This window comes from Sphaerodactylus townsendi, linkage group LG03 (assembly GCF_021028975.2).
Source record: "Sphaerodactylus townsendi isolate TG3544 linkage group LG03, MPM_Stown_v2.3, whole genome shotgun sequence".
Taxonomy (NCBI): domain Eukaryota; kingdom Metazoa; phylum Chordata; class Lepidosauria; order Squamata; family Sphaerodactylidae; genus Sphaerodactylus; species Sphaerodactylus townsendi.
In genome coordinates, this window is record NC_059427.1 from 72,727,050 (window position 1) to 72,752,882 (window position 25,833).

The 25,833-nt window shown below is 44.4% G+C and overlaps 1 protein-coding gene across 5 annotated transcripts in view; it reads right to left on the reverse strand.

Moving 5' to 3' along the window:
* PDLIM7 (PDZ and LIM domain 7) overlaps window positions 1-25,833 on the reverse strand; it is a 45,470-nt gene continuing 19,637 nt past the window's right edge. For 4 of the 5 annotated variants that reach the window (XM_048488303.1, XM_048488302.1, XM_048488304.1 and 1 more), the window contains exons 3-11: window positions 20,724-20,875; window positions 19,357-19,387; window positions 17,818-17,990; window positions 7,880-7,938; window positions 6,997-7,237; window positions 6,351-6,531; window positions 5,489-5,609; window positions 4,311-4,426; window positions 1-1,616 (exon numbers count right to left, since the gene is read on the reverse strand). In XM_048488303.1, coding sequence (XP_048344260.1) covers window positions 1,530-1,616; window positions 4,311-4,426; window positions 5,489-5,609; window positions 6,351-6,531; window positions 6,997-7,237; window positions 7,880-7,938; window positions 17,818-17,990; window positions 19,357-19,387; window positions 20,724-20,875 — 1,161 coding nt within the window. In that variant the 3' untranslated portion in view covers window positions 1-1,529. Of the gene's footprint in view, window positions 1,617-4,310; window positions 4,427-5,488; window positions 5,610-6,350; window positions 6,532-6,996; window positions 7,238-7,879; window positions 7,939-11,353; window positions 12,764-13,096; window positions 13,134-13,610; window positions 13,766-14,703; window positions 14,788-15,536; window positions 15,554-17,817; window positions 17,991-19,356; window positions 19,388-20,723; window positions 20,876-25,833 lie in introns of those variants that run through there. The other variant, XM_048488305.1, reaches the window with a different exon arrangement.

The window sequence follows — 25,833 nt, forward strand, 5'->3', positions numbered from 1 at the left end:
TTAAAAGTGAATATTTATTAGGCACTAAAGGCACCACTGAAGTGGCAAAGAATGACAGACGCCCAGCCGGACAGCACGGTCCAGGGAGACAGACTTACAGCACAAACAAAAATAATAATAACTCTTTGGTAGGGAAGCTCCAGGGTCACATACAGTCCAGGGCTGTGAGCTACAAGCTGATGCAGCACCGTGAACTGGGAAGCGAATGTTTATCTTACAATGCAAGAGAAGCAGCTTATGCTGGTGTGGAGAAGAGGTTGGATCTTGCAGCACCTCTTTTCTCCATGACACCCAGAATTATTTTATTTATTTATTGGCCACAACTTACAGCACAGTGATTTGCCCCGGAGATAGGGCCTTCTCTGCTAATACTTAGTAACAGATAAAGCTTTTGGGGTTGGGAGGAGGTAATACTTTTTTTTTTTTGGTCTAAGCTTTGGAAAAAGCAATTTACTTATAGATGGGTGTGGTCCTTTGCTGATAAAGTGTCAAATGTGGACAAAAGGACAGACATGACAAAACTAGCCTGGATCATTCCCTTATTGCATTCCTTTTCTGGGGGAGAAATGTGCTAATTCCACTGCAAAACAAGCACCAGTAAAGAGAACAATCGTCATCCAGAGTCAAGGTTTGGGAAGAGCTGCTACCCAAAAGGATATATGCAAATCCCCTCCATCATACATTTGAGAGCCAATTCACCAGCTATAAATTCATAGTGGACACTATAATGGATACATTTGTACAGGATACCTGATGGCAGGTACCAGATAGACGCTGGCAGTTACTGAATGGAAAGCAAATTCCAATGTGAGGGCCCAATTTGGATCATGGGAGATTCAGGTCCTGCCCCCCCCCCCTGCTGTTTTCCTAGCTGAAAAATGGGACCTGCTATATGTTCTCTATTGGGAAAAGTTCTCTGTAGCCATTAGTAAATATAAGATGCCTCAGTGGGGAAAAAGAAGCAACCCTGGGCAATTTTAGGTTAGGCAAATGGAACAGGCTAAAGTCCTGATTCAATATGAAGACCCTCCCCCCTGCCCCCGGCAGCTGGGAATTAAGTTCCCAGAACGGAACTTCCAGACCACAGTCAGCCAACTTGTCATGTGTGGATGAGCCTAGGCAGAACAGGAGGCCCAGTCCTCAACAGCAGCCCTTCAGCTATACAATAACATTCCAAGGGCATCCCCTCCTTGGCTGCAACTGTACAAGTTACAGAGGTGTAGGCCAGTCTGTTGGGCTAGCTAAGGACACTATGGCCCCACAGGCAGGAATGGGTGGTGTTCCCTGCCTGGCGCTTGTGCAGAATGAAGTAGTATTGAAAAGCAGTGGTTTGAATCCATGTAGCTGAATTTTCCCAAAGGGAACCCTGAGCATTCTGCCCCCAACTGGGAATGATTGTCAAGTGAGAGATCTGGGCCCAGCTCTACAAACAAGACAGGACAACAATGTGGTGAGAAGGAAATACAGGGGCTGGGCAACAGCTTGGGTAGTCAGGACTGCCTCCCCCCATCCCCACCCCCTCCCACTCTTCACACATGGGAGAAAGCATGACTCTTGCACAGAGGCTTATCCTTTTTGGAGTAGAACGTCTTTCCCTCCAAGTTGATCTGGCAGATCTGTGAAGAAAGGGAAGAATTGGTGACCAAATTCTCACAGTGGCAAGCAGCAGTTTGTCACTTACCCTCGCCCCCTCCCGGCTCAGCCACACAGAATAAAAACAATGAGGATGGTGAGACAGATACAGGCCAGCATTAGCCGCAAAGCTTTGCTTTGGCACCAATTGCCTTCCAGATCAAAGAGCTGCCACGTGCCAATGGAAAGGCTTACACAGCAGCTCCACTCTCAACATCATATCAGAGAAAACACCAGGTTTTTAAAAAAATTAAATACAATATAACACACACACACTCGCACAGCCTTTCCCCACCATCGCACAGTAGCTGGAGGCGGCTTACAGATATCATATCACATACAAATAAAAACATTGTAAATACAACATTATAACAGAATAACGTATTTCATTTATGTCTTACTTTTCTCCTTAATGGGGATCCAAATTGGTTTATATTATCCTACTCTTCCCCCTTTTATCCTTAAAACTCTATGAAGACTGCCCCAAGTCACCCACTAAGCTTCCATGGCAGAGTGGGGTTTTGAACCTGGGCCTCCCAGATCCTAAGGACAATATTGTAATACTACAACACGCTGCCTCTCAAGAACTAAGAAACAAAAAAAGGCAGCCCTCTCCACTAGTTGTAAACTACATAAACATCATATCAATTATTCAACTACCCTCAAAGCCTTTTTAAACAAGAAAGTTTTACAAGGTCACCAGAAGGTGGGATTCTTCTGACTGCTTCTGGGAGTCCGTTCCAAAGAACAGGTGCAACAGTAGAGAAGGAAGGTGACTGAAGTATGGCAGAACTAAGAGGATGTAGGGACAGGACATGTCAAACAAACCTCTGGGACACTAACTTGGCACATGAGTTCATCCTGTGAGAAATGGTCCTTCTGGTATGTAGACCACAGACCAAATGCAGCTTTGGAGGTAAAGAACCAGAGCCTGAATTTGACCCAGAAGCAAATAATACAGACAACATGAAATTCATTTGTCATTAACTAGCAGCTGTGCTGGGTACTAATTGAAGTTTCCAAGTCACCTTCCAGGGTAGCCCCACATAAAGTGCATTACAATAGTCCAGTCTGGGGATTATGGAGGCACAGAGCAAAAGCAGACTGCAGGTCATGAGCTAGTTTCCGGACTGAGTACAGTTTAAAGAAAGTACTGCATTAACCTGTTCCTCTGACCTCAGAGCAAGGTGTAATAAGACTCCCAAGCCCTTTATTGTCTTCATTAACCTAACCACCATGCTGTCTAGTGTTGGCAAGACAGTTGCCTCTAAAAACTTTCCCTTACTGACCAGCATCACCTCTATCTGGATTCAATTTTAACCTGTTGTTTTTTACTAGCCAAGAATGAAGACTACTGCTTTCAATGGCTTATTCAAAGAAACAGAGAGCTGGAAGTCATCAGCATAATAGTAACACCTATCCCCAAAGCTCCAGACAACAACAACACTCAAAGGCCTGGCATTAATTAAACAACACTGGCCAGAGAATCAGAGAATAGCTGCCCAATGGCACTGACCCTAGAGCCATCCATGACTCCTCTCAGGATTCACCCAGCTAAACAGGAATTGGGGTGACAGGACTTTTTGTCTGATCTCAAGATGTCTCACCAAAATGGAGCAGCTGACCATCTCCACTGCCTTTGAGAAGAAATGTCAGCAGAGATGGATTTCCCTTAATTTGCTGTAAATAGAGATTGTCCACCAGAGTTACTAATGCACTCTGTCCAGACCTAAAGCCAGACTGAAATAGATCAAGGGTAGATGTGTCACTCAGAAAATGCCATTATTTCAGTTACATTGCCTATGAAGGGCAAATGTGACACACTCTGATAACTGAGCATGGTTTCTCTGTCAAAAGAAGGTTTCTCTAACAATGGTAAAACAATTGCTTCCTTCAAAGGATTTGGGGAGTGCTCTTCTAAATGAAACTTTCCTAGTATTAGCCAGAGGATTTCTTACTTTATCCCCACAAGATGTAGCTTACCATGGGCAAAGATACAGGTTATAGGTGATTGGCTCCACAATCCCCAGGATTTTGTCAATATCAGTGGGGGAGGCAGGACAAAAAACATATTAATATTCATTTGAACAGACAGTTTAGCCAACACTTTGCTTCTAGCTTAACATTAAAATTGACGTCCGTGTCTGATAGGATCTGAGAGGGGGAGGTTTGGCTCAGCAAGAAGCATGCAAAATCATCACAGCTAATACCCAAATAACCCTCATTTTTGGACTCAATCTTAGGAGTCACATTCTAAATAATCTCAAATAGTCCAGTAATTCAGCTGATACAATAATAGTGAAAGGGGAAATTTTTTTGCCATTATCACTGTCAGTCACGTCACAGGCCTTCAAAGGAACTCTGTCTATCTGATTCAGCTTGAATTTTCCACAATAGCCACTCCAGCTGTTCTGCTTGCTTCTTCACACCCACAATTACCTCCTGTTTTTCTTGAGGGCAGGAGAAGAAACCAGAGAGCAATGCTTATTAATAGCTAGTTCACAATCAACATATGAATTCATGTCTGAAAACAAGGTCTGTGCTACCACTGCCATTACGAATGCTCTCTCCAGTCACTTTAGCATGAATTGTGCTTGAATTGCAGCAGAGCAAGAATTCTGGCTGAGGTTCATTTGGTTAGGGATTTGGGGAGGGGATTTGAGAAAGTGAATGCTCACCGCACAGACGAAGCAAGTGTCATGCCAGCTGAAGCCCAGTGCCTCTAGGAAACGGTCACCAGCATCTATCTTGAAATCACAGCCACGGCATTTGGTTCCAAACATCTTCTCGTAATCTCGGTAGGAGGAAGAGGAGAGGAGTCTGACTTGGATTGGGCAATGATATTCAAATCCGAGGGTCAAGTGACAAAGGACTCTAAGTCTGTAGGCATAAATCCCCCTTGGCTTTAAAGAACAGGTTGGCTTGACTGCTGGTCTATGCGTAAAGTATGGAAACTAAATATATGAAACTCATCCTATAAGAAGCAGTCCTTAAAAGGGTTTGCCTAACCTCAATTGCCACTGTCCATACATGTTTACTTCCATCCAACTCAGTGTAACAGCCTTTTCTTTCTGACCCATTGCTATCTGAGCTCTAACTCCCCCACTGTCTTAACAGCTCTGCTTGTGCCCCACTGCTTGTTCTATTTATTTTTAGATCTAAAAGAGACACTCTGCCACTGCTCTGGGGCTTGTAGGGTTGGAGGACTAAAGATTAACTGAGGGCATTGCAGATGATCCCCACTGTCATCGAAGGCTGCACATGCTGCTAGGAATTATGCCATTTATGATGAAAGGTAGCTGTGCATTCATCTGGGAAAATTCCAGATCTTTTCATTTTATCAGATAATGTGGGTGTAGGGAAGGAGGTGATTTCATTTTCTCCCTATAAAACTCCCAATGAAAAATTCCAGGAAAGGGCAGTGTTTGCATGCCAGCATGAAGGAAGAGAACAACATTTCCCAGCATGCTACATGATGCAGGTACTAGGCGGTCATCTCCATAGCAACCAAGCAGAACTGACACTGCCCAGCAACCATTACTAAGGGGCAATTAGGCCTGGGTCACATGACAACACCACTAAGGTTTTGTTCCCTGAACTCTCCTGGCAGACCATAAGAACAAAGTCAAGCTAGGGCTCCTTTCTATACCATACAAAGAACAACTGCTGTTCCTTCATTCTCTTCCATGACAGAGAAGGCAATTTCGGGAGCATAGTGTCCAGCACTATTCTAGCAGATATTCAGTATCCATTCAATTTCACAGGACTGAAAGATAAATTCAAGGGATGTATCCCTTATCCCCTCTCTCTCCCCAGAAAGATCCCAGTGGAGCCCCCATTACATACTCCTCTGTACCTCTCTCACAGTACGGCTGCCCTTCTTCCATGTAGAAGGCTCGATTGCGGATAGGTGTTTTGCAAGCAGCACAAACAAAACACTGAACATGCCAGGTCATCTTCAGTGCATGCATAATTTCCTAGATCAGTATAGAAACAGAAGTCACTCCCCTGTAAGACCGAACTGTCCAGCCATTGCTGGAGGATATTAAGCTATGTAAGGTTTCAAATTCTGTCTGTACACTACCCCAATGATCCAAACAACACTGCACAATGGATAAGGAACACACAGAATAACTAAAGCCTCCCATGTTCCTCTTGTACGGGCTGCTTTGGTTTTTGATGGCATATAGATTTTACAGCTCTTAAGAATAAAACACAATTTTAAAAAATTGAGAAATAGGCTTTTGAAAACCTGGATTAAGGATTACTTAAGTTCAGCAGAGCAATGTTTTACCCTTAAGATGTGTGACACCTTTAAAAAAATTGCCTTCAGAAGCCAAAATAGGTTAAAGTGCCTGCATGGAAGGAACCCCACTGTGCTCAATGCATAGTCAACACTGAACAAGCCTAGAAGTCCACATCAGCCAGTCAATAGCTAGAAAACTCCAGCTCACAACTCATGCTGCTTGTTGCTGTGGTACATCAGCTTCTTGTTGCCTTACAGAATTACAAGGCACAGGTTTGTACTGTATGATCTTGTCACTGCCGTAAGTATCAATCCTTGATGGACTAGAAAGGTTCAACACGGTCTCCAGGCTGCCATAGAGAGGAGACGCCTACACAGCAATGACTTGTTCATTCCCAATTAGAAAAGGCCTGCAGTATGCTCGACTATGTAGCCCACTTCTCTGACGGCAGCGCACAACAACTGAACTCACCCCTGTGATCTTCTTCTTGCACTTGGCACAGTTTGGGGCATAGCGCATGTCATAACACTTGGGGCAGAAGATGGAGCCTTTCTCTTCAAAAAAGCCACCCTCATCCAGCACCTTCCTGCACTGCGAGCAAGTGAACTCTTCAGGATGATAGTAGCGTCCCAGGGCTACCAGATACCGCCCCCTGGTGGAGAGTAAAAGGAAAGCATTAGTTTGGTGCTAGCAATAGTGGTGTCAGAGAATCCCCATCTAGTCTCCATTTGGGAAAGAGAATTCTAAGATTGTAGATGTTTTCCCATCTGGAATTGTCACAGAAAAGGTTCACCTACTGTGAACTGAAATAAGTTGATTAGAAGTCATAGTAAACAGAGGAAACAGCTTTTGAGGTGCTGTTAACACAACTTCTGATTACTGGCTTGTCTTTGACAGCCCATTCACCCCCCAAACAAAAAGACGTTTCATAACCCCTTCAAAAATGCCTTTTTAATTAAATCAGTTTACACAGTCTGCTACCAGCAGTGAAGTGATCCATAATAATCAAGAGAGAAGGGAATATACATAAGGGGTTCTGCAATTCATTATTCCAGCAGTATGGAACAGGAGAGGAGTGGCAAGCCCCCCCCCCCCCCAGCACATCTGACCTCCTCACCTGATGATCTTGTTGCACTGATAGCAGATGGGTGTTTTGCTGGCACTCTCAGGTGGTTGCTGTGCAGCCTGAACAATGGAGTTGCGGTTCTGCATAGGTGTTGGGGTGGCTGGTTGGCTGTGCTTGCTCAGTACTGTGCTGGTTTTGTCTGGGGCATAGCGCTCGGCAAAGGAAGGATCCACAGCCCAGGGTGGGCGACTGTTAGGGCCAGAGGCAGGTGCAGGCTTCGGGACAACAGAGCCTGGAACAGTTACACAAGCCATCTGGCATTTCAAGTTTGCAACAACACCCTGACCCAAATAATCCAGTGGAAGCTTGCAGGGGAGGGGAGAGAAGGGAGGCCAATTTTTTTGGTTCCCAATCCAGGATCCATGCAACCTACTCAGAACAACGACATACTCAGCTATTCATCAAAATATTCTAGCAGCCACCTCTCCTAGACGGAGAAAAACTGGCCACTGTTAATTTATATAAATATGTAATTATAAAAAATGAAAAGGTTTGCCAATCGCTCAATATGGAAGTCAAGCTAAAACTACAAAAGGCTACTCTAAAAAGCAAGACAGGTACAACTACCTTGGCTTTAAAAGGGGACTAGACAGATTCATGGAGGAGAAGTCTATGAATTACTACTAGTCAGAGGGCACAAGGCAACATCAGGGGAAGGCCTTGGCCTCTATGCCATCTGCAACCCTCTGGGGCAATTTGTTGGTCCATGTATGAAGAAGGATGCTGGACTGGATGGATCACTTGCCTGATCCAGAAGCAATCTTCTTACATGCAGACCCTGAGAATCTACCTAACCACCCTGCTCAGAGCTTCACTGCTTTCAAACCCCCCCCCCAACCCCACCCCCGCCGGAAGCACAGTGCTCTCCACTTACCATATCCAGGATCCACTTGCAAGGCTGGCACAGAAGACAGATCCGGTTTGGAGACCTGGCTACAAAATAACCAATTAGTTCCTGTGCCACTTCACCCAAGCAGAGACTGGCACCTTGTGCAGACTGGGAGGTACAACCCCCCAAAGCAGAAATGAAGACAGGGTGAGTAGAGTGATGCATCATTGCAGTAGATGGGCAGCAAAAATATTCCCTTACCCACTGTGCAGCAGTGACCCCTACTGGCTGGTTTGGCTATCCAGGGTGATCAATATTAGAATCAAGGCCCTCACACCTGGGTTTGAAGGACAAGACCGAGTTGACAATATAAGGACACAAGAGACTTCCCAGTTATATACTGAGGAAGCATTCATTTTCCCTTCTCCTTTCTCTGATCAGGAAGGGTCAAGGGTAACAAAGTCTAAAGGAAAAAATCCTGTCCCCTTCCTCCAGCAGTGAAGAAACATCCACACATTCCCAGCTTGTTCACTCCAAAAGGAAAGAGGATAATACAGTGAGCTTTGCACAGGAACACTAAAACCCTCTGCTTATTCCCTTTTATATAGACAGGTCATGAGCTGAAAACAGGTAAAAACAGGAACAGGCCTAGTTGGAGACAGGAAACGCCATTGCCTGGCTGCTGTAATTAAATCACCAGGGGTCAACAAGATGAAATGGAATCCTGACAAAACAGAAATGATGCTGGTCAAGAAGGCTGATGTCTTGGAGGACATTACGCTTCTCCACATTTGCTGGGGTTTAGCGGACCCTTGCTGCCTCAGTTGAGAGGCTAAGGTAGGGGTGGCCAACCTATAGTGCTCCAGATGTTCATGGAGAACTATCATGGAGTCCAATTGTCCACTCTGAAAGGGGCTGATGGAAATTGTACTCCATGAACATCTGGAGCACCATAGGTTGGCCACCCCTGGGCTAAGGGCCACACTGGAGCCAGCATTACTGCAAGGTTTAAGTCCATTGAGCTGAAAAAAAAATGCTCCCCTCTATCTTTACTTGGCTCAGAAGATGGCTCCCTACCTTGGACCCAGACATTCAGGTCACACGATCCATATTGCAGCAATCTCAAGGCTAGACTATTGTAATACACTCAACATATGAGTGTCCTTGAAGATAACGTGGAAATGGCAGCTGGTACAAAATGCTGCAACTCATTAACTATCTGGTGAAGTATGCATATTACGCCTGCAGTCATTCCATTGGTGTCCAGTTAGTTCCCAGGTTCAATTCAAAGGGCTGATTATTATCTACAAAATCATTCGTGACCTTGGACCCACACATCTGCAGGACTCCCTCTTTCTATACTTTTTAGGCAGTTTCACTTATCCGAGAAAGCTCTCTGAAGGTGCACACTGCAAAGGGATCAACAGCTGCCCATGTTGTGCATTCTCTGCTGTAACTCCCACCTGGTGGAATGGCCAGCCTGAAGAGGTCAAGAAGACTCCCACACTTCTATTATGCCACACCATGTGGAAAACAGAATTGTTCAAGAGGGCATTTTTATAAAGGGAACACAACCAGAGTTTTAGTGTCTATGGAAATAAACTAGGTCAATTTTTAAATATATTGCACTGTATACTGTATGTATTTTACTGGCTTTCATTGCATTGTGTTCAAAGTCTGTCAGCAGCCAACAGGAAAGGCAGACTACAAAAGATTAAGTAAAGTTTTGTTCTAGGAAGTGTTCCTTTCTTCTACTGTAACATATTGCTTGTGGCTGCCTTCTGACCCTACTGGAACAGTTTCTAGCTCACATATCACCAAGAAGCGGTCACTGGAACAAATAAGGATGTTGTGATAAGAACATTAGCCTGAAGGGTTATTATCATTGTCTCTGAGGTCTCTTGGACCCCTTTCATTTGCTATATACCAGGTAGAAGTCCAGGCCTGCATGCAACACTTAGCATTCTGGTCAATACCATGAAAGATAAGCAAGAAATAAGATATCAGGCACTTCAAGCTGAAGAAACCATCCTTAACGATGCACTTGAGGTCAAGTAGTTACTTACATTGCCTGCCCACACATCTGTTTTGTAGTCAGATATTACACAGTACTAGCTGTCCACAGCTGCTTACACTGGGAGATTTTGTGCTCATCTCTGGCATAAACTCACACAAGATGGGTGTGCATTTTTTAAATCCATGCTGCCTGAAACACTTTGATTGAACTCCACAAAGCCCTACATCTGTCTGAATCTACAATTATCTTGCTCCAGCAAGACCTTCCCACAAAGTATTCCTCTCAGAAGCCTACCCATTCTTTTGACCAACTGCAATCAGAAGATTTACCTTATGTTTAACCCAGCCTCTGTCTAAAGTATATTTTTCTCCTTGGCCTCTTTTCCAAAGGCAACACAAATATTGCCTTTTATTTGAACCACTGTTTCAAACGGTTTGAAGTTAAGTAGATGGATATGTTGACAGTATCCTCCTATCCACTCAATAAAAAGGCCCAGGTTGGCTCAGGTGCAGCTGTAGGAAATGGCACCTCAACGAAGCCACGTAGAGTTTAATCCTCAAAAAGTACCTGCCTCCCATCTTTCATTTGGAAAGAAAAGCTGAAATGTCACATTGGGAGGATCACACAGTGCAGTATTTGGAATGTGCCCCACATAATACCCCCAAACACACACACAAGCTCTCCTTGCATATAGAAAGCTACAATGTCAGACTTGAACCTTTTTCTTGGCATATTGATTTTGATCTGCAGGGAGAGGGTTTTTTGTTGCATGGAAACAATTAAACATGCAACTCCTCACTTGCAATCACAAACAGTGCAGCTCAGCAACAGCAGTACCAACATGGCTCTCATAGAAGATGGAAAGGAATCTAGAAGTCATGAGGCAGACAGTTAATTGTAGACTTCATGAAGCTTGCAAAAATATTCTACTGTGCACGTTTCTCGCCTCCAAACTTTTGTTACCAAGATAGAATCCAACCAACAGAGAAGAGTTTGGCAAAACTGGGACTCCTCCCACATATGCAGAATAATGTACTTTCAAACTGCTTTCAATGCTCTTTGAAGCTGTGCGGAATGGCAAAATCCACTTGCAAACAGTTGTGAAAGTGGTTTGAAAATGCATTATTCTGCGTGTGCAGAAGGGGCCTCAGACTGGCAGCACAGACAGAAAATGGCTCAAGTGGAACCGTCCTGCTCCTTACCCACCACCACATGTTGTGGGCCTGGTATGAGAATTTCAGGGTTCTCTGGGAATTAAGGTATTGAGAAAAGGCAAGATGATCTAGTGCGAGATGATCACAAGTCGGCTCCTACTCCCAAAAGAAACCCAGGTTGCCGCAACTGCGCACAGAAGTCAAACTGGGCTAGCTACTGGCTTTGGTGAGCTGTCTCAGACCATACTGGTGAGAAATGCCTCTATTGCCTCCTCTGCCCAGTCCAGAATCCAATTTCTTCTCACCTACGTACCCTGCACCGCATGCAACAAGGAAGACAGGAGTCAGTTACAACAATAGGAACGTTTATTTTACTACAAAATAGTAAAGTAGTAACTCATTCTCCATCCAAACAGCAAAATATCAGCTGGGCACATTGGGTCTGAGGCAGCTGCAGGGTGGGTGGATTACAGCACTGTACAAATAGCAGCTGAGTGCTATGTTATGCCAATAGTCAAAACATTGATATGATTCTTTCTAGAGAAAGGGGCATGTGGATTTCCAGCCTCAGGGCAGCAGAAATAGGCTACTACAGAGATAGAAGATGATGACTCATTTCTCCAGAGTCTTCCCTAACCGCACCATAAACATCCTATCAGTGTCACCAAGCGCACTGAGCCTTTTGCATACCTGAGGCACACTTAAGTCACTCAAGTGTAAGGATGAGAAATCCCTCATAGCTGTATCGTAGCTTTATCATTTAGTTATAGCATTGTGGGCACCAAGGGATGCAATTACAATGTGTGTAGAAGAAAACCCCTCTCTAAAAGAGGAATGATCTTCCTTGTTGCAAGGCGGGTGGGGTCACAATCAACCTCCAGCCACTGAAATCAAGACAAGAGCAGGTAGAGAGGAAATCAGGAGAAAAATGTCACTTGCACCAAATAGTTGCTTACAAAGAGGAGGACAAGAGTTGCAGGAAAAGAATTTTATTCATTTAATCTCATTTACCTGCTGGTGAGAAACAGGCAAAGAAGAACAAATGAGTCAACTGTGCTGAGGTTAGCACACAAGAGAGGGAGCTAACCCCCCCGCCCCTTTTCCTAAGCAGAATGAGAAGGAGTCCCTCCAAACAAACATGTGGCTGGAAAAGCTTCCCTGGCTGCTCATGAAAGGAGGCTGGTCCCAGCAATCCAAGGCAGAACAGCTGGCCTCTTCTGAGCAATGCAGTCTTGCAGAGGTGGTTTCCACCAATCATACATGGAAGCAACAATAAGTGAGCAAAGATCTCTATGGCCACTTCAGAGCAATCTCTCTTTATTCTGAACAGGAGGAACAGCTTCCTAGTGCCAAAAGCATCTTTAGAGCTGGGGAATGCCAACTCTCCTGCCCAGGAATACATCTGCAGCTTGCAACTTATTCTGTACCCACAACTCGAGTTGTCGTTACATGACTTTCAGCAGGAACCTCCTGCCCCTGTCGAGTTTCTTCTCATCCCACAGCACAGATCAAAACTACATTTCAGGAGCTGATGTGGATTTCTAGTTTTTAAGTTTCATTCAACTGTTAGAAGGAGACAAACAGAAGTGCGCCTTCCCCACAACATAAGCATGCAATAGAGAGAGGCAGAGTTGGAAGAGCAGGGCAAGATCCTATCCCGCTTAGGGGAGCACATTCAAAGAGGTAGCTGATCGCTGGTGATGCCAGTCACGCAGGCGAGTGTAACGGGGGCTCTGAAGCTCCGAGACAAACTTTTCTCTGGAAAAACAAAAAGGAGGAGGGCAGGAAGGACAGATAAGCAAAAGGAGAACAAAAGAGAGTCAGAAACAGAAATACAAAGTTTGCAGTTTCAAGCTACCAGAACAGCCACAGACATGAAAACCAGATACACCAGGAAGAATATTCCCCTCCCCACAAAAAGCACTGAATGGTGCAATTACGCTGGAAAAGCCATCCCCAGCTGCTGGGAAGCGTGGCTACCAATTGAACAACGGCCTTAACCTCCACACCTAGCTCCATACCTAGAGGAAAGCTACCATGTGCAGGGGCAAAAATCCCAGACTCTCCTTGCCCTGCACAGGCACGTCTTACCTGGCTTTCCTAATATGTTCATCATCTGGGTCTTGCACTGGCAACAGCAAAAGGAAAAGAGAAAGAATATCATGGTCGGAACCAGCCAATCCGTTTCAAGGTTTCTCAAACGGAGGAACAGAAAGAAAAACCAAAGGCTGAAGACCAATGCATTCCCTAGAGGGCACAGGGTCTGGACATGCGCCATGTCTCCAGGGAGGGAGAACAAGGTGCATGTAGAACATCCTGAATGAGGCCAATAGAGTGTCCTAGGATGGAGTATTCCTGGCTCTGGCTGCGGGCAGACCTATTGGGTAGCCCTCACAAGCTGGTTGGTGCTGACTGGCTTAACAGAGTGCTCGTGGAAGAAGAGGTGCTCTGGGCCAGCCTCCCAGATTCCACAACAATACCCCCCCCACAACCCCCACACCAAAGCAGATGGTGCAGATCACTTGCTACTTCCTGCTGTTTCAGCCACTGACTGAGGACGAGAAAAGAATGTGCTCAAAGTGGTCCCTGTGAAAAGAGCACTTACTGAATTCTGTGCCTGTGAGATGGGCCAGAATGCGGAAAGAACGGGACTGGGTGGTGCCAGTCCGCGGTCGCCAGTCTTCCGTGTCCTCAATAAGTCTCTTTTTGCTGGAGTCATTGGGAAGGAAGGCTGGGAGGCTCACCAGCCGCAGAGAATGCCTATGAACACAGACAAGGGTGCTGAGCCAGGGCTGCACTAGAATGGGCAGCTGCCAGGCACGCACACACACACACACACCCCTCGCATCAAGCAAAGAGTCCATCACATGAGCACCCGCAAGCTAGCCACAACAGGGATACAGCCATGGTTTCATAACTCTGAAGGTCAGAATAAATAGCCACACTCAAATAAACTGCCCTGCAGTAGCAGGGAAAAGTCTCTTAAGTCCTTCCTCATCACTCTCTTGTCTAGGGTAGTTAATTGTACTTAGCCAAAGACGCTGCTTGAAAGGGTACTAGCTCTGCAAATGAGAGGGAATCCATACACACTCCAAGATGCAGGCTTCCTTGTATCTCTAGAGAAATGCTCTGATATGCATGGAAGATCTCTGGTTCACTTTCAGGCTTTTTAAGTAAGCCTGAGAAAGAACTCTGCCAGACCTGACACCGCTGCTGCCACAGTAAGAATGCAGGGATGCTCCTGGCTGGATCAGACCACAAGGTCCACATGATTCCAACACTCCTTTCGAACAGATGCCCCTGGAAAGCCAAGCATCTGGTACTCAGAGGTACACTGCCTCTGAACATGGAGGGTCTATTGGCTAACAGCAACTGTTAGACCTCACTTAGAGCAGGCTATACCAAAAATAGATGCACTGATGTTGTGATATAAATGTAGCATCATATATCCTTTAATCTTTAACACATACTCCCAAACGCAGTACTATTGCAGTGGTATCTGTAAAGAAGGTTTTTGGAATCCCAACCAACAAGTCTGGATTTTAGCTGTGGCAGTAGTAGAGACTGCACCTCTTCACTTTCATGGCTGCACAGCAACCTCACAGAAGGGGACATTCATATTCAGAGAAACAGCATACCATGTAAGAAACACAACAAAATATCTCAAGATGCTGCTACTATCTGTTCCAAAATCTTACGTGTCCTCCAGGTAGTAGTCACCATAATCAGGCACAGGATTGCTTTGGGGTGGAGCCTTCACCTCAGGAGGCTGAGCATTAACTCTGAGGTCAAGAGTATCAAGAGAAAGAGTCAGGTGAGAAATGCCATCCCCATCCCAGGAAAGCAGAATAAAGAGTCAAACCTCTGCCCAGCAGGCAATGTGACTGGAGGCCCCAGCTGTTTGTGCAGTAAAGACAACAAAATATGGCTGCCAGTTTGGCAACCTGCCCTCCCTCTTATCTGGTCAGGCAATAATGGAGTAGCTCTATGGAGTAGCTCACGATTGACCCTCTTGTGCTGCGATACCAGAAAAAGAGTTCTCCGAAGAGAAATAGCAACCTTTGACGTCAGGATAGCAACTATGATTCACTTGGCTCCTTCCTTCCCCAAACATGCCTCATTACTGCAGATAAGTGCAAACACTGTGCCCGCTGAGATGAATTCTAGCATATTCTAGTCAAGAAGGCTCAAACTTTGCCCTACAGGAGATCAAATGCTCACCTTCATCTCCATTCTATGCCAATAAAGGCTTGCTTAATTACCTTCATCTCCCCCGTGGGCTTTGAAGTTGTTCAACTTCTCTTTTCTCCCAAACATATGGTCAACCACATACCCCAGTCATATTCTTATCAGATCCACCCCCTACCCAGCCACACTTCCCTTTGATATGTCAAGACAGTGAATGCAAAATCAGAGAAGCCACAAACATTACAAAGAACTAGCAATAATAGAGAACTAAGTTTAGGTCACACAAAAGTTAGCAAAGTTATGGCAGATATGGAGGAACAGAAGAGGCAAAAGGCTTACTAACTTTTCGGGGTTCTTCACCTGCAAGATAGAGAAAAAGACAGGAAGGGAAAAAAGACAGACAGGAAAGACAAGGACAGGTTAGAGCCAGTAGACAATGATAAAATGCTTCCATATCCTGTTGGGGAAGAAAAATCCTGGTACAACTAAACTTCCTAGTATGTCATCCATGCTTCCAAACCAGTACCAAGGTTAGAAAAATATGTTAAAAGCCAATTTTCTGTACATGCATAGTAAAGCTTAAGTAAACCTCTCTGTAAGGAAAGGACCAAATCCTTTACACACACACACACACGCACGCACGCACGCACGCACACACGCACACACACACTGCTGAAATGAAGCTAACGGAAGCCTGACTTTTATTGAAAGCTCTGAAAAGACAGAGGACCACACTCAGTCAGGGCTTTATCTTCTCCTGCTTTACTGTAAATCACAGTTCCAGTTTCTAAGGGGATAACATTGTGTACTAAGTGGTACAGAAGAACTATGCCCATCATCACTCCTGCCAACATGCAGATTACATCCACTATGCTGGCACTGTCTGCAGTGCCCAAATGACAGGAGACTCAGTGTATACTGCAGGGTTAAGAGATGCATCAAAGCTCATCTAATGCACATGTAAGACTGAAAAAAGCTGCCAGGGCACCCTCAGAGCACCCAACTAAAAATAGTTGTCTAAAAAAATTGCAGCAGTATATTCAGCAACAGCCAAGTTTAGAGAGGCGGGCAATGACTTCTACGTAGTCAGACACAGGAAGGGCATATTGTCTGAAGCACCCAGCCAGGACTACAAATTACATTCACCTCTTTTTGTAGCTCATTTTGGGTTCACAAACATTTGTGGAACAAAATCAGAACAGCCTTGTTCAGTTTCAGTGTTCCTAGGACACATCCTAATTTCATAAAGCAAAGGGTTACCAACACTGCACATGATGCAACATGCTGCATATGCAACATGACCTTCTGTTTGGAAACCAAAAGGACTGCATTCACCTTTATTTATAGGATGCCCCACCCATGCATTTATGGCCCGATTCCATACCATATTGCACAGAAACAACCCTGTGCAGTATTGCACAGATGGGCCATCGAAACCTTTCCCAGGAGGGTTCCTCCATTTACATGCCTGCAGGTGGCAGACAGTTAAAGAATTCAGCACTAGGAGTAGTAAATTCTCACTCTGGCAATGAACCACGGCAAATTAATTGCTCCTGAAGCCTAACCTGCTATACAGGGTTTTTATGAGAAAAAAAGTGGGCTAACTCCATTTGGGAATATAAGCTCCTTAGCTGAAGGGTGGGATATAAGAAGAAGAGTAGAAGAAGAGTTTGGATTTATATTCCCCCTTTCTCTCCTGTAGGAGACTCAAAGGGGCTTACAATCTCCTTGCCCTTCCCCCCTCACAACAAACACCCTGTGAGGTGGGTGGGGCTGAGAGAGCTCCAAGAAGCTGTGACTAGCCCAAGGTCACCCAGCTGGCATGTGTGGGAGTCCACAGGCTAATCTGAGTTCCCCAGATAAGCCTCCACAGCTCAGGCGGCAGAGCGGGGAATCAAACCCAGTTCCTCCAGATTAGATGCATGAGCTCTTAACCTCCTACACCACTGGTGCTCCCGCCAAATATGCCAAAAGGTGCACAACGGTGTCAGGACCAAGGACCCAACAACAAATCCAAAGAGGCTTTTGAACACTTTCAGGGCAGGTTAGATAAGGACTAGCCTATTGGAAAGCACATAGAAAGGGTGGAGGATGCAGAGTGCCACAGATGAATCCATGATGAATCACATTAATTGACTTGAAGGCAATGCACATGACTGTAAAACGCCAATTTCTTTGTGTTAATATGAGCGGTAAGACTACTGGCTTTTAGAACCATGCTCTTGATTGCTGCTCAGGATTTTGCACGAAAGATGCACAAGGAAGCTAAAAAGAGGGAAGGAATGTGATGGAAGACTGACTATAAAGCCTTGATTTCAGCCATACACCTTGGACCAAAAATTCTATAGCAGGACAGTTGAATTTAGTCACTTCAATGTTAGCTCCAGCCACCAGAGGTCACTGCAACATCAGCTGTTTAAGCTCTACCTCAGATTCAGAGATACGGAGAAGAGGCCAGCACCCACCCACTGCCCACCCTCAAAGTCAAATGTGCAGAGCATGGGCAGACAGGAGGGTGTGTAGACAGGAGACTGTGCCAGAGCTCTTCAGTGACGTCATTCTGTCCCACCCGCATCCCACCTCAAAAACCATTACCCAGCGTGACTAAATGCACAGCAACATACCCATTGTGCTGTGTGGTGCAGACAGACGCTGAGGGAGTGTACGGCACGGGTTTCATCACCAGCCCAGGCAGGGAGTTTGGAACTGAAGTGGTCCCAAAAGGCCGGGCTGTTTTGTTGAGGGCAGTGCTGGGAGCAAAGTTATATTTCGGGAGCTCAGAGGAAGGGAGTGAATCCTAAGCGGAAGACAAAACACACACAACACCCAAGCCAATGTGGTCAGCTGCATGCTAGAGCACCCAATTGCCAGGCAGTGTCAGAGACCGCAGGGCCTATGATTGAAGCCAGGCTGTATCCAGGCCATACACATTTCTGACTAAATCCAGAGCAATAACTTCAGCCATCAACACAACTGGCTGGCTGCAGTCAAAACAGGTACCGATGCCACATGTGCATTTAGTGCCTACATGATCTACATAAAATAGGAAAACCCCACCCCCCAATTCAGCACCCACCCCCACTAACAAGCAGAAGTGAACATCCAGAACAGTGCAAGGGACTGGAGGGGTGGAAGATGACTAGGCAGTTTGCCTGTGCACATACTGTGACATTACATAGCAAAAAAAAAAACAAACCATGCATATCCATTTCTCCATCTGCCACTCTTTGCCCTGAAAGCTCCTTTTCCTTCATTGACTAAATTGAAAAGTTAGCAAGTAGAGAGTAAAACAGTAGAACCAGAAGACAGACCTGAAATTACCCTGGGAAACCTGTCTTTGGTGCATGTTCTGACCACCTGGGGTTCCCTACTGCCCTACATCCTGAATAACCATTTAAAGACCAGAGACTATATTGGGAAAGTGGATGCTAAGAAAACAAAGGGACTTGCTGATCCAACCCAGTTGAGGTTGGCAGCTCCAAGAGCCCCACTTTGTCTCTGACTCAGTCTTATCACTAAAACAAACCTATTCCAGGTCCTGGAGGGAGAGGCTAGTGGCAAGAAATAAGCCACCAAATGTTTAGGGTGAGTTGGGAAAGGGCAGTATCAATGACTCCTTTCGCTCTGGTTTATAAGCAGAGAAACAAGAATATTTTGACCCAGATAAGAAGCATAACTCCAGAAAGAAGGCTCACTCAAAGGGAGAGATGTCATCAAAACAGTGTGGGAGAGGGAAGATGCTAATAGGAACCTGGAAAAAGTATTGTTCAGGAAAATGAAAAGCATTTCCATCTTCATCTCAGTTCTCTGAGGGACTATCTAGCCGAGCTGGAATTTCTGCCTTAAGCTGAGAAATTGAGTCACTGCATCTTTTCCCCCTGGCTATGCATCTATAACTGGTATTAAATATTCCCTCCAAGAAGTGAGATGCAACCTAACATAAGTTGAGTTTTCATCATTAGTTTTTTAACATTGAGTTCTCTCCCCATCTAGTACAATAGCTTTGTTTCACTTCAACCTAACTCTGAGGGCCCCTAACAAATTAGAGGAGCCCAGCAACATGCCTTCCATCTGTCTCAAAGATCACCTGTATAACTGGCCTGACACTACACTTTTATGTTGGCAAGAACTGGCCCCCTCCTAAACTGCCACGAAGCACGTACCTTCTGAGGTTTGCCGAGCAGGTTTTGGACTCTGCAAGAGAAAAAGAATATTATGTTAGCAGGAAGAACAGGGATTGCCCTGGGAGAGAATGACAGACAAAGATTTTGCAAATTGAACTTTCTTTCACAGATCTGTATTGGGGAGAAGCAACTCGCATATAGGAGCACGGAAACAACAACATCCATTTTTTCCTATGAGGAGTCCAAACAACTTCCTGATGTCTTGACCTCAGAGTCCTCTTCGATGGAAGGGTGTACCCAACTACCAGGGCCAAGCTGGCAACAGGGCAGCTGTCCCATATTCCCAGCTACGAATGGAATTGTGTCACCTGAAACAGCCTAAACCAGCACCCCCCAGCCTTTACAGACACAAGACTCAACCCACATGGAATCCACTGAGCTGTAAGTACATGCCAGGAAGTCACTGGATATCAGAACCAACTGACAAGAAGACAAGGAGCCAGAGCAATGACCTCAGGGGTGTCAAGGCCAGAAAAAGAGGCAGTACAACAAAATAAGTGGACAGAGAAAACATACCAGGTGGAGTATCATAGCGAGGAAGAAGAGGAGTATGGAGGAATCCTTAATGCTGCAGAACTACTGCCTTGCTACATGTATTCACAGCAAAGCAGGAAAATTTTAACTCTTGTTTTCTACATGCATGCACTAGTATGTGGTGTGCGCATCACCAAAAAAGCAGCTCTAGGGGAACATACAACCCAGCATTTGGGCTTCATCTGATAGTCCCAACCCATGGGTTGAAGACCACTGGTCGAACCAACCTGGCAATAACAGGCTATAATTTAGCCTTTGGTTTCCACTATGGGGGTGGATAATTAATTGATTAGTATAATACCATTTTTATTTTCATACGAGTCTTATTTTGTCTCTTCTGTTTTCCCAAATAAACATTTATGCTGAGAATATTCTAGAGTTCTACCTTGATAATTCAGAAGCTCTGTTTTAAATCCTGCTAAGTTTCTAACATTTTGTTCTATAATTTCTAGACTTTATTATTAAGGAAGATGACTGTGGATTAAGAGGTCCTCTGTGTTAAAACAAAAGAGGATGCTTCTATTTTACATTAGTACCAGATGGTGCTGTTGATGACAGCCAGGTACTCTTACCCTCCCGGATGTGGGTAATTACCCTTCAATCAGACACATTTTGAAAGGTGATTAAGTCTTCTTATGTACTTCTATGCCAAAGTCACTCTAAGGACTATGAGTGTGAAAGAAGGACTATGAGTGTGAAAGAAGCAAAGTGGCTCAATTAGATGAGCTTCTAGTTGTGTACTGCACCTTATATTTAAAGTACCCCCTCAACTAAAAAATATTCTGCACTTGGAAGCACCCAGAGCCTCTTACCTGCTCAGGCTCAGGGCAAGCTTATCTCCGCAGGCACGGATCTTGTTCTGTGCTTCGATATGAGTCAAGGTGCTAGTGTTCTCCCCATCGATGCTTAGCACCCAGTCACCTGCTCCCACACCTGCCTGGGCTGCCTTGCCCCCAGGGGTAAGCTGCAAAAGGAAAGGATAAGAAGAAGAATGATAGGCAGCAAGAATCCCAGCATTCACCTTACAGAATGTTCTGGAGTAGCAGCACCAGACCTAGTGCATCTTCCTTAATTACCCTGTGACTGAAAAAAGTGAAACAGTAAAGAAGTCATTGTTGATCACTCCAGAAATGGTAGCACTGGTGCACCAGTATTTGGAAGCAGTGTGGCATAATGGTGTGACTGGAACTGGGAAACTCTGGTTCAAATCCTACTCCAGTGTGGTGTAGTGGTTATGGGTAGTTGGACTCTAATCCGGAGAACCAGGTCTGATTTCCCACTCCTCCACATGAACAGTGGACTCTTATCTGGAGAACGGCCCCTACATTCCCTGCTCCTACGTTCCTGATGGGTCACCATGGGCCAGTCACAGTTCATTCAGAACTTTCTCAGCCCCAACTACCTGTTGTGAGGAGAGGGAGGGAAAAGAGTTTATAAGCCCCTTTGAGTCTCCTTACAGGAGAGAAAGGGGGGTATAAAGCCAAACTCTTCATCTTTTATTCCAGTCTATTAAACTAGCTGGCCAGCCTTGTAGCTTAACCAACCTCTGAGTTATTACAAGACTAAAATCTCTCTCTGAGCTACATTATTCACAGTCCACTTTTCTCACGGGGACTCAAGGCAGATTACACTGAAGGAGTCAATGGAATCAACAAGATGGGACAGTCAATAAACAATGAAACAGGATTCGGGTTGTAGATCCAATCAGAAGCCTAAAAACAGAACGAAAGTAAAGCATAAGTGTTAACATGATACATTAAAAGATGCAAAAAATATACAACAGGAAGCAACTCACAAGAAACTATGCACAATAGTACAGACCCAGTCCCCAATCATTCATCCAAGTAACTCTGTGAAACCTACACTCTACTGCCTGTGTAGAAAAGCCCTGATGAATAATTCACCTCTGAATGTCTCTAGCTTTGAAAATCCTGGTTTGGTCAGATCACCATCAAAGTGTCTTTGAATGCCATGAGGGGAAGATGGGGCATATTTCTGAAGGTGCCATCCACCTTCTTTTGATATATTTTAGCTTACAGAACATTTTATATTTGTGGTTTTAAAGTATTTTTGTTGTACAGTGTATTGTTTTGTTGATTGTTGTAAACCGCCCTGGGCCTACTAGGGAAGGGCGGCCTGCCCACGTGATCTGGTGGCAGAGGGTTATTGAAAGTAAAACAAACAGTGGAGGAGAAACCTGTGCTGGCCGATTTTGAAGTGAAGAACAGGCACCTACTGAACCAAACAGGAATAAAGGGGGGAAAAACTGCAGATCACGTACTCAGCTGCTGCAAAAAGACTGTCCAGACTGAGTACAAACAGTGGCACAACTCAGTGGCCAAGATGATCCACTGCAATTTATGCAAGAATGACAACATCAGGACAGCTAAAAACTGGTGGGAACATCATCCAGAGAAAGTCACAGAAAATGAAGAAGTCAAGATCTTGTGGGACTTTTGAATCCAAATGGACAAAGTGTTGGCATATAATACAGTGGACAAGAAAGTGACCATCATCAACATAGCAATACCTGGTAATAGCAGGTTTGATGAAAAAGAACATGAGAAGGTCACTAAATACCACAATTTGAAAATCAATGTTCAACAACTATGACACAAACCAGTTGAGGTTGTCCCAGTGGTAATCAGCACCCTGGCTGCTATTCCAAAAACACTAAGGCAGCACTTGAAACATCTTCAAATCAACAAAACCAACATCTGTCAGATTCAGAAGGCAGCCCTGATGGGATTCACAGAAATACTATGCCAATGCATTACAATGTCCTAGGCCTCTGGGTGAGGCCTGAATTGTAATGAAAGGCCAACAACCAGTTAAAGAACAGGCAGCTGTGATATTAAACAAAATCAAATTATTATTATTATTATTATTATTATTATTATTATTATTATTATTATCTGCACTGTTGTCCCTTTCTCTGTGTCAGCCCTCCCCCAGCACCTGCCATTTATCCTCAGTGTCACCAGAAGCCTTTTTGCCAAATTGATGTAATGTCATTGTGTAACAACAACTTATTGCCATGAGTGTGTGTTAAACACTGTTAAGTCGCCTCCTGGCTTTTCTTTGCATCTGGTCACAGTACTGGGATACACTGGCATTTGGATCCACGGCAAAAGCAACTGTACATATTTAGTGTGCTATAAAAACAGGGCTCTAGAAAAGCATAAGGCTTGTGGGAGATTTTAGACTTACTGATGAATGCAACAGACCAGACAGCATTGCCTAAACATAGCTTTGCAGTTGCCAGCTCCTGACTCAAAGGGCACTCCTAAGCAGTAGGTAACAATCCTATTCACACAGCTGCATGGGTCTGAGATGCTGCACCTTTTCTTGCCATTGAGTCAAATAATGAAAACTTCTACACAGAGCCTCTCAAAAGAGTTTGGGCTTTGTGTGCTCATTATTTATATTTGTAAACCTCAGATGGAGAACATGCATCATCTTTTGGTGGGCAGACAGAATTAAAGGCTGGACTGAACTAGTCCTGTCCTGATTCTCCTATCAGATGAATTTCTTCTTATCAATTCCTGCTGAACTTTCTGTCTTAACTCAACTGTGCACTTTCTCCATCTTGCCTTAGGCTATACAAATTCACTATGGGCAGTGGCTTGCTTCTCTTGCACCAGTCCACGCCCTGTCTTCCCCTAACTGGATCCATTTAATTGTTAGTTTGTTTCTTCCTAGATACCCTAAAGCCTGGGAAGCAGAAATATTCTTTAAAAAGGAATGCACATCGAATATGAAACCTACCGGGAATATTTCAGAAAATTTAGGATTCTATGAAGAGCAATTTCACTTGCAACAATGGCAGAATGTCATAAGTGCCAAAACCTTGATGAAGAAGAATAAAGGGCCTCCATGCCCCTAGGCTTGGAAACTTCTTTTAAAAAAAACCTGGAAATGCCAGAGACAACCATATTTATTTAGGCAGAAAAAGAGCTAAGTTTTTTTTTCCCTGACAGGTCTTTTGAAGGGAGAAAGACTGCCTGACAAGGAGAAGTTCTGTGAAAAGAATGTAGCAAGCAAACCTCTTCCAGTCTATCAGGTAAACAGAAGGCACAGGTGCTCTGCCAGGAAAAAATAAAGCTGGCAAATGTAATCATAGAGTAGTATTCTGCTGCCAACCTATAGAACTAGTTGGCAAACCATTACACCGAAGCTTCCTGATGTATACCCCACAATCTCTGAGCAAGCCCGTTTGGGAATTGAACAAGCTTTCCCCCAGCTGAGCAACTAATATTCAGAACACATCTATTATATAGGCTCAGCTCAGATGTAAATGCTGTCCTAGGTTAAGTGACCCAAAATAGACTCTGGGATCAGTACAAGGTTTGGGATAGTGCGGTGTAGTTACAGCAATAGATTAGAATCAGAGAGGGCCAGGTTCAAATTTCCACACCACCATAAAACTCAATCTGTATTCATGGTCAGCTGACCTACCATGCCTCAGCCTGACCTACCATGCAGAATTGTTGTAAGGATTAAATGCAGGGAGAGGCTGAACCACATACACCGCCCTGAGCAATGGAATAAATAATCAGGATTGTGAAAGAGATTTTGCACTAATACTCAAGCAGTTTCAAATAGGATCAGTAATGGTCAGATAAAAATCAAGATAGAAATAGCAGGAAGGAATTGACACATAGGAAGGGTACAATCCTAAGACTTGGATCCAGCAAAGTGTTTCCACAGAGAGAAGGATTTCTCACCACCCTTCACCTGATACAGACCAAAATGTGGATCTCTTATGCTAGTGGAGGGGAGGGGAGGTAAGAAAGTCTGTGGGCAGAAGTCCTCCCATCCCTGGAAACATTCAGCTGGATCCAAGCCTAAATCTTCAGCGTAGTCCCTCAATCCTGAGCAGCATTAAGTCTGCCCAGAGTGATAATAATCAAAGGGCTGATGGAAGCTACAGTTCACGCACCACTATATATTAGTATTCTAGATGTCACAAGGCAATTTGTCTTCTTTATTGCATAGCCCATGCATTGAAATAGAGGGAGGTGTGGGGAACAAAGGTAAATGGCATGACCTGTGGTGAAGGGGCTACATTAAGGCTGAAAGTCAGTCCTTGATTAGTCTCTATATGGCATTAATGTAAACAACATATGGTTACTGAACTTAAAGATTGGTACTTGCAGGAACCCCTCAGCAAAGTAACAAACATTGGGCAAATATTGACACCCTTAATATACAGAGATAACAGATAAGACCAAAGTATTTTTGCCCACTTCATACAGCACAGAACAGAGATTGGGAGGGAAGTCCACCTATTCATAAACTGAGCTGCAGTCTAGCTTAATCAGAAACATTGTTAACTTGGCTTACCCAAAATTCTACTCAAGAGACAAAATGGAACTTTATATATTTTAGCAGGCACAATACAGATTCACTGAAGACTTTACATAAAGACTTTGTCAAAAATGTTGACAAGCCAAGTTTATAGCTTTATGTCTCCTGCTGCTCAGTTTCAGATGGGAATGGCCTTTACCGTATTCTCAAGGGCCTCTATTTTCAAGATAATGATATACTTCTAGCCTCTGTACCATTTTTTTAGACTCTATAATAAAGGATTAACTCTGTGGTGAAACCTTCCTTGCTACACTGGTCTGTAAAAATCTCGAGGGTCAAATAAAATCGCTTTGGGGTCTGAATTGCTTCAGAGGAGGATTCCACCCAGCAGGCTAGCCATTACCATTCCAGAGTTTAATTCTTTTTCAGCTATAGCAAGTCTCTCTGGTATCAGGCAGAGGTGTTTTGCTTTGTTTTTAAGATAGGTTAAAAAATTTGCAAAGCTGGAACTACCAATATCTTGCCTGACATTGGTATAGAGTGACAGAGGCTGCATTCAGACATCACAGTAACCTGTGGTTTTTAAGTCATGATTTATTTATACTCTAGTAG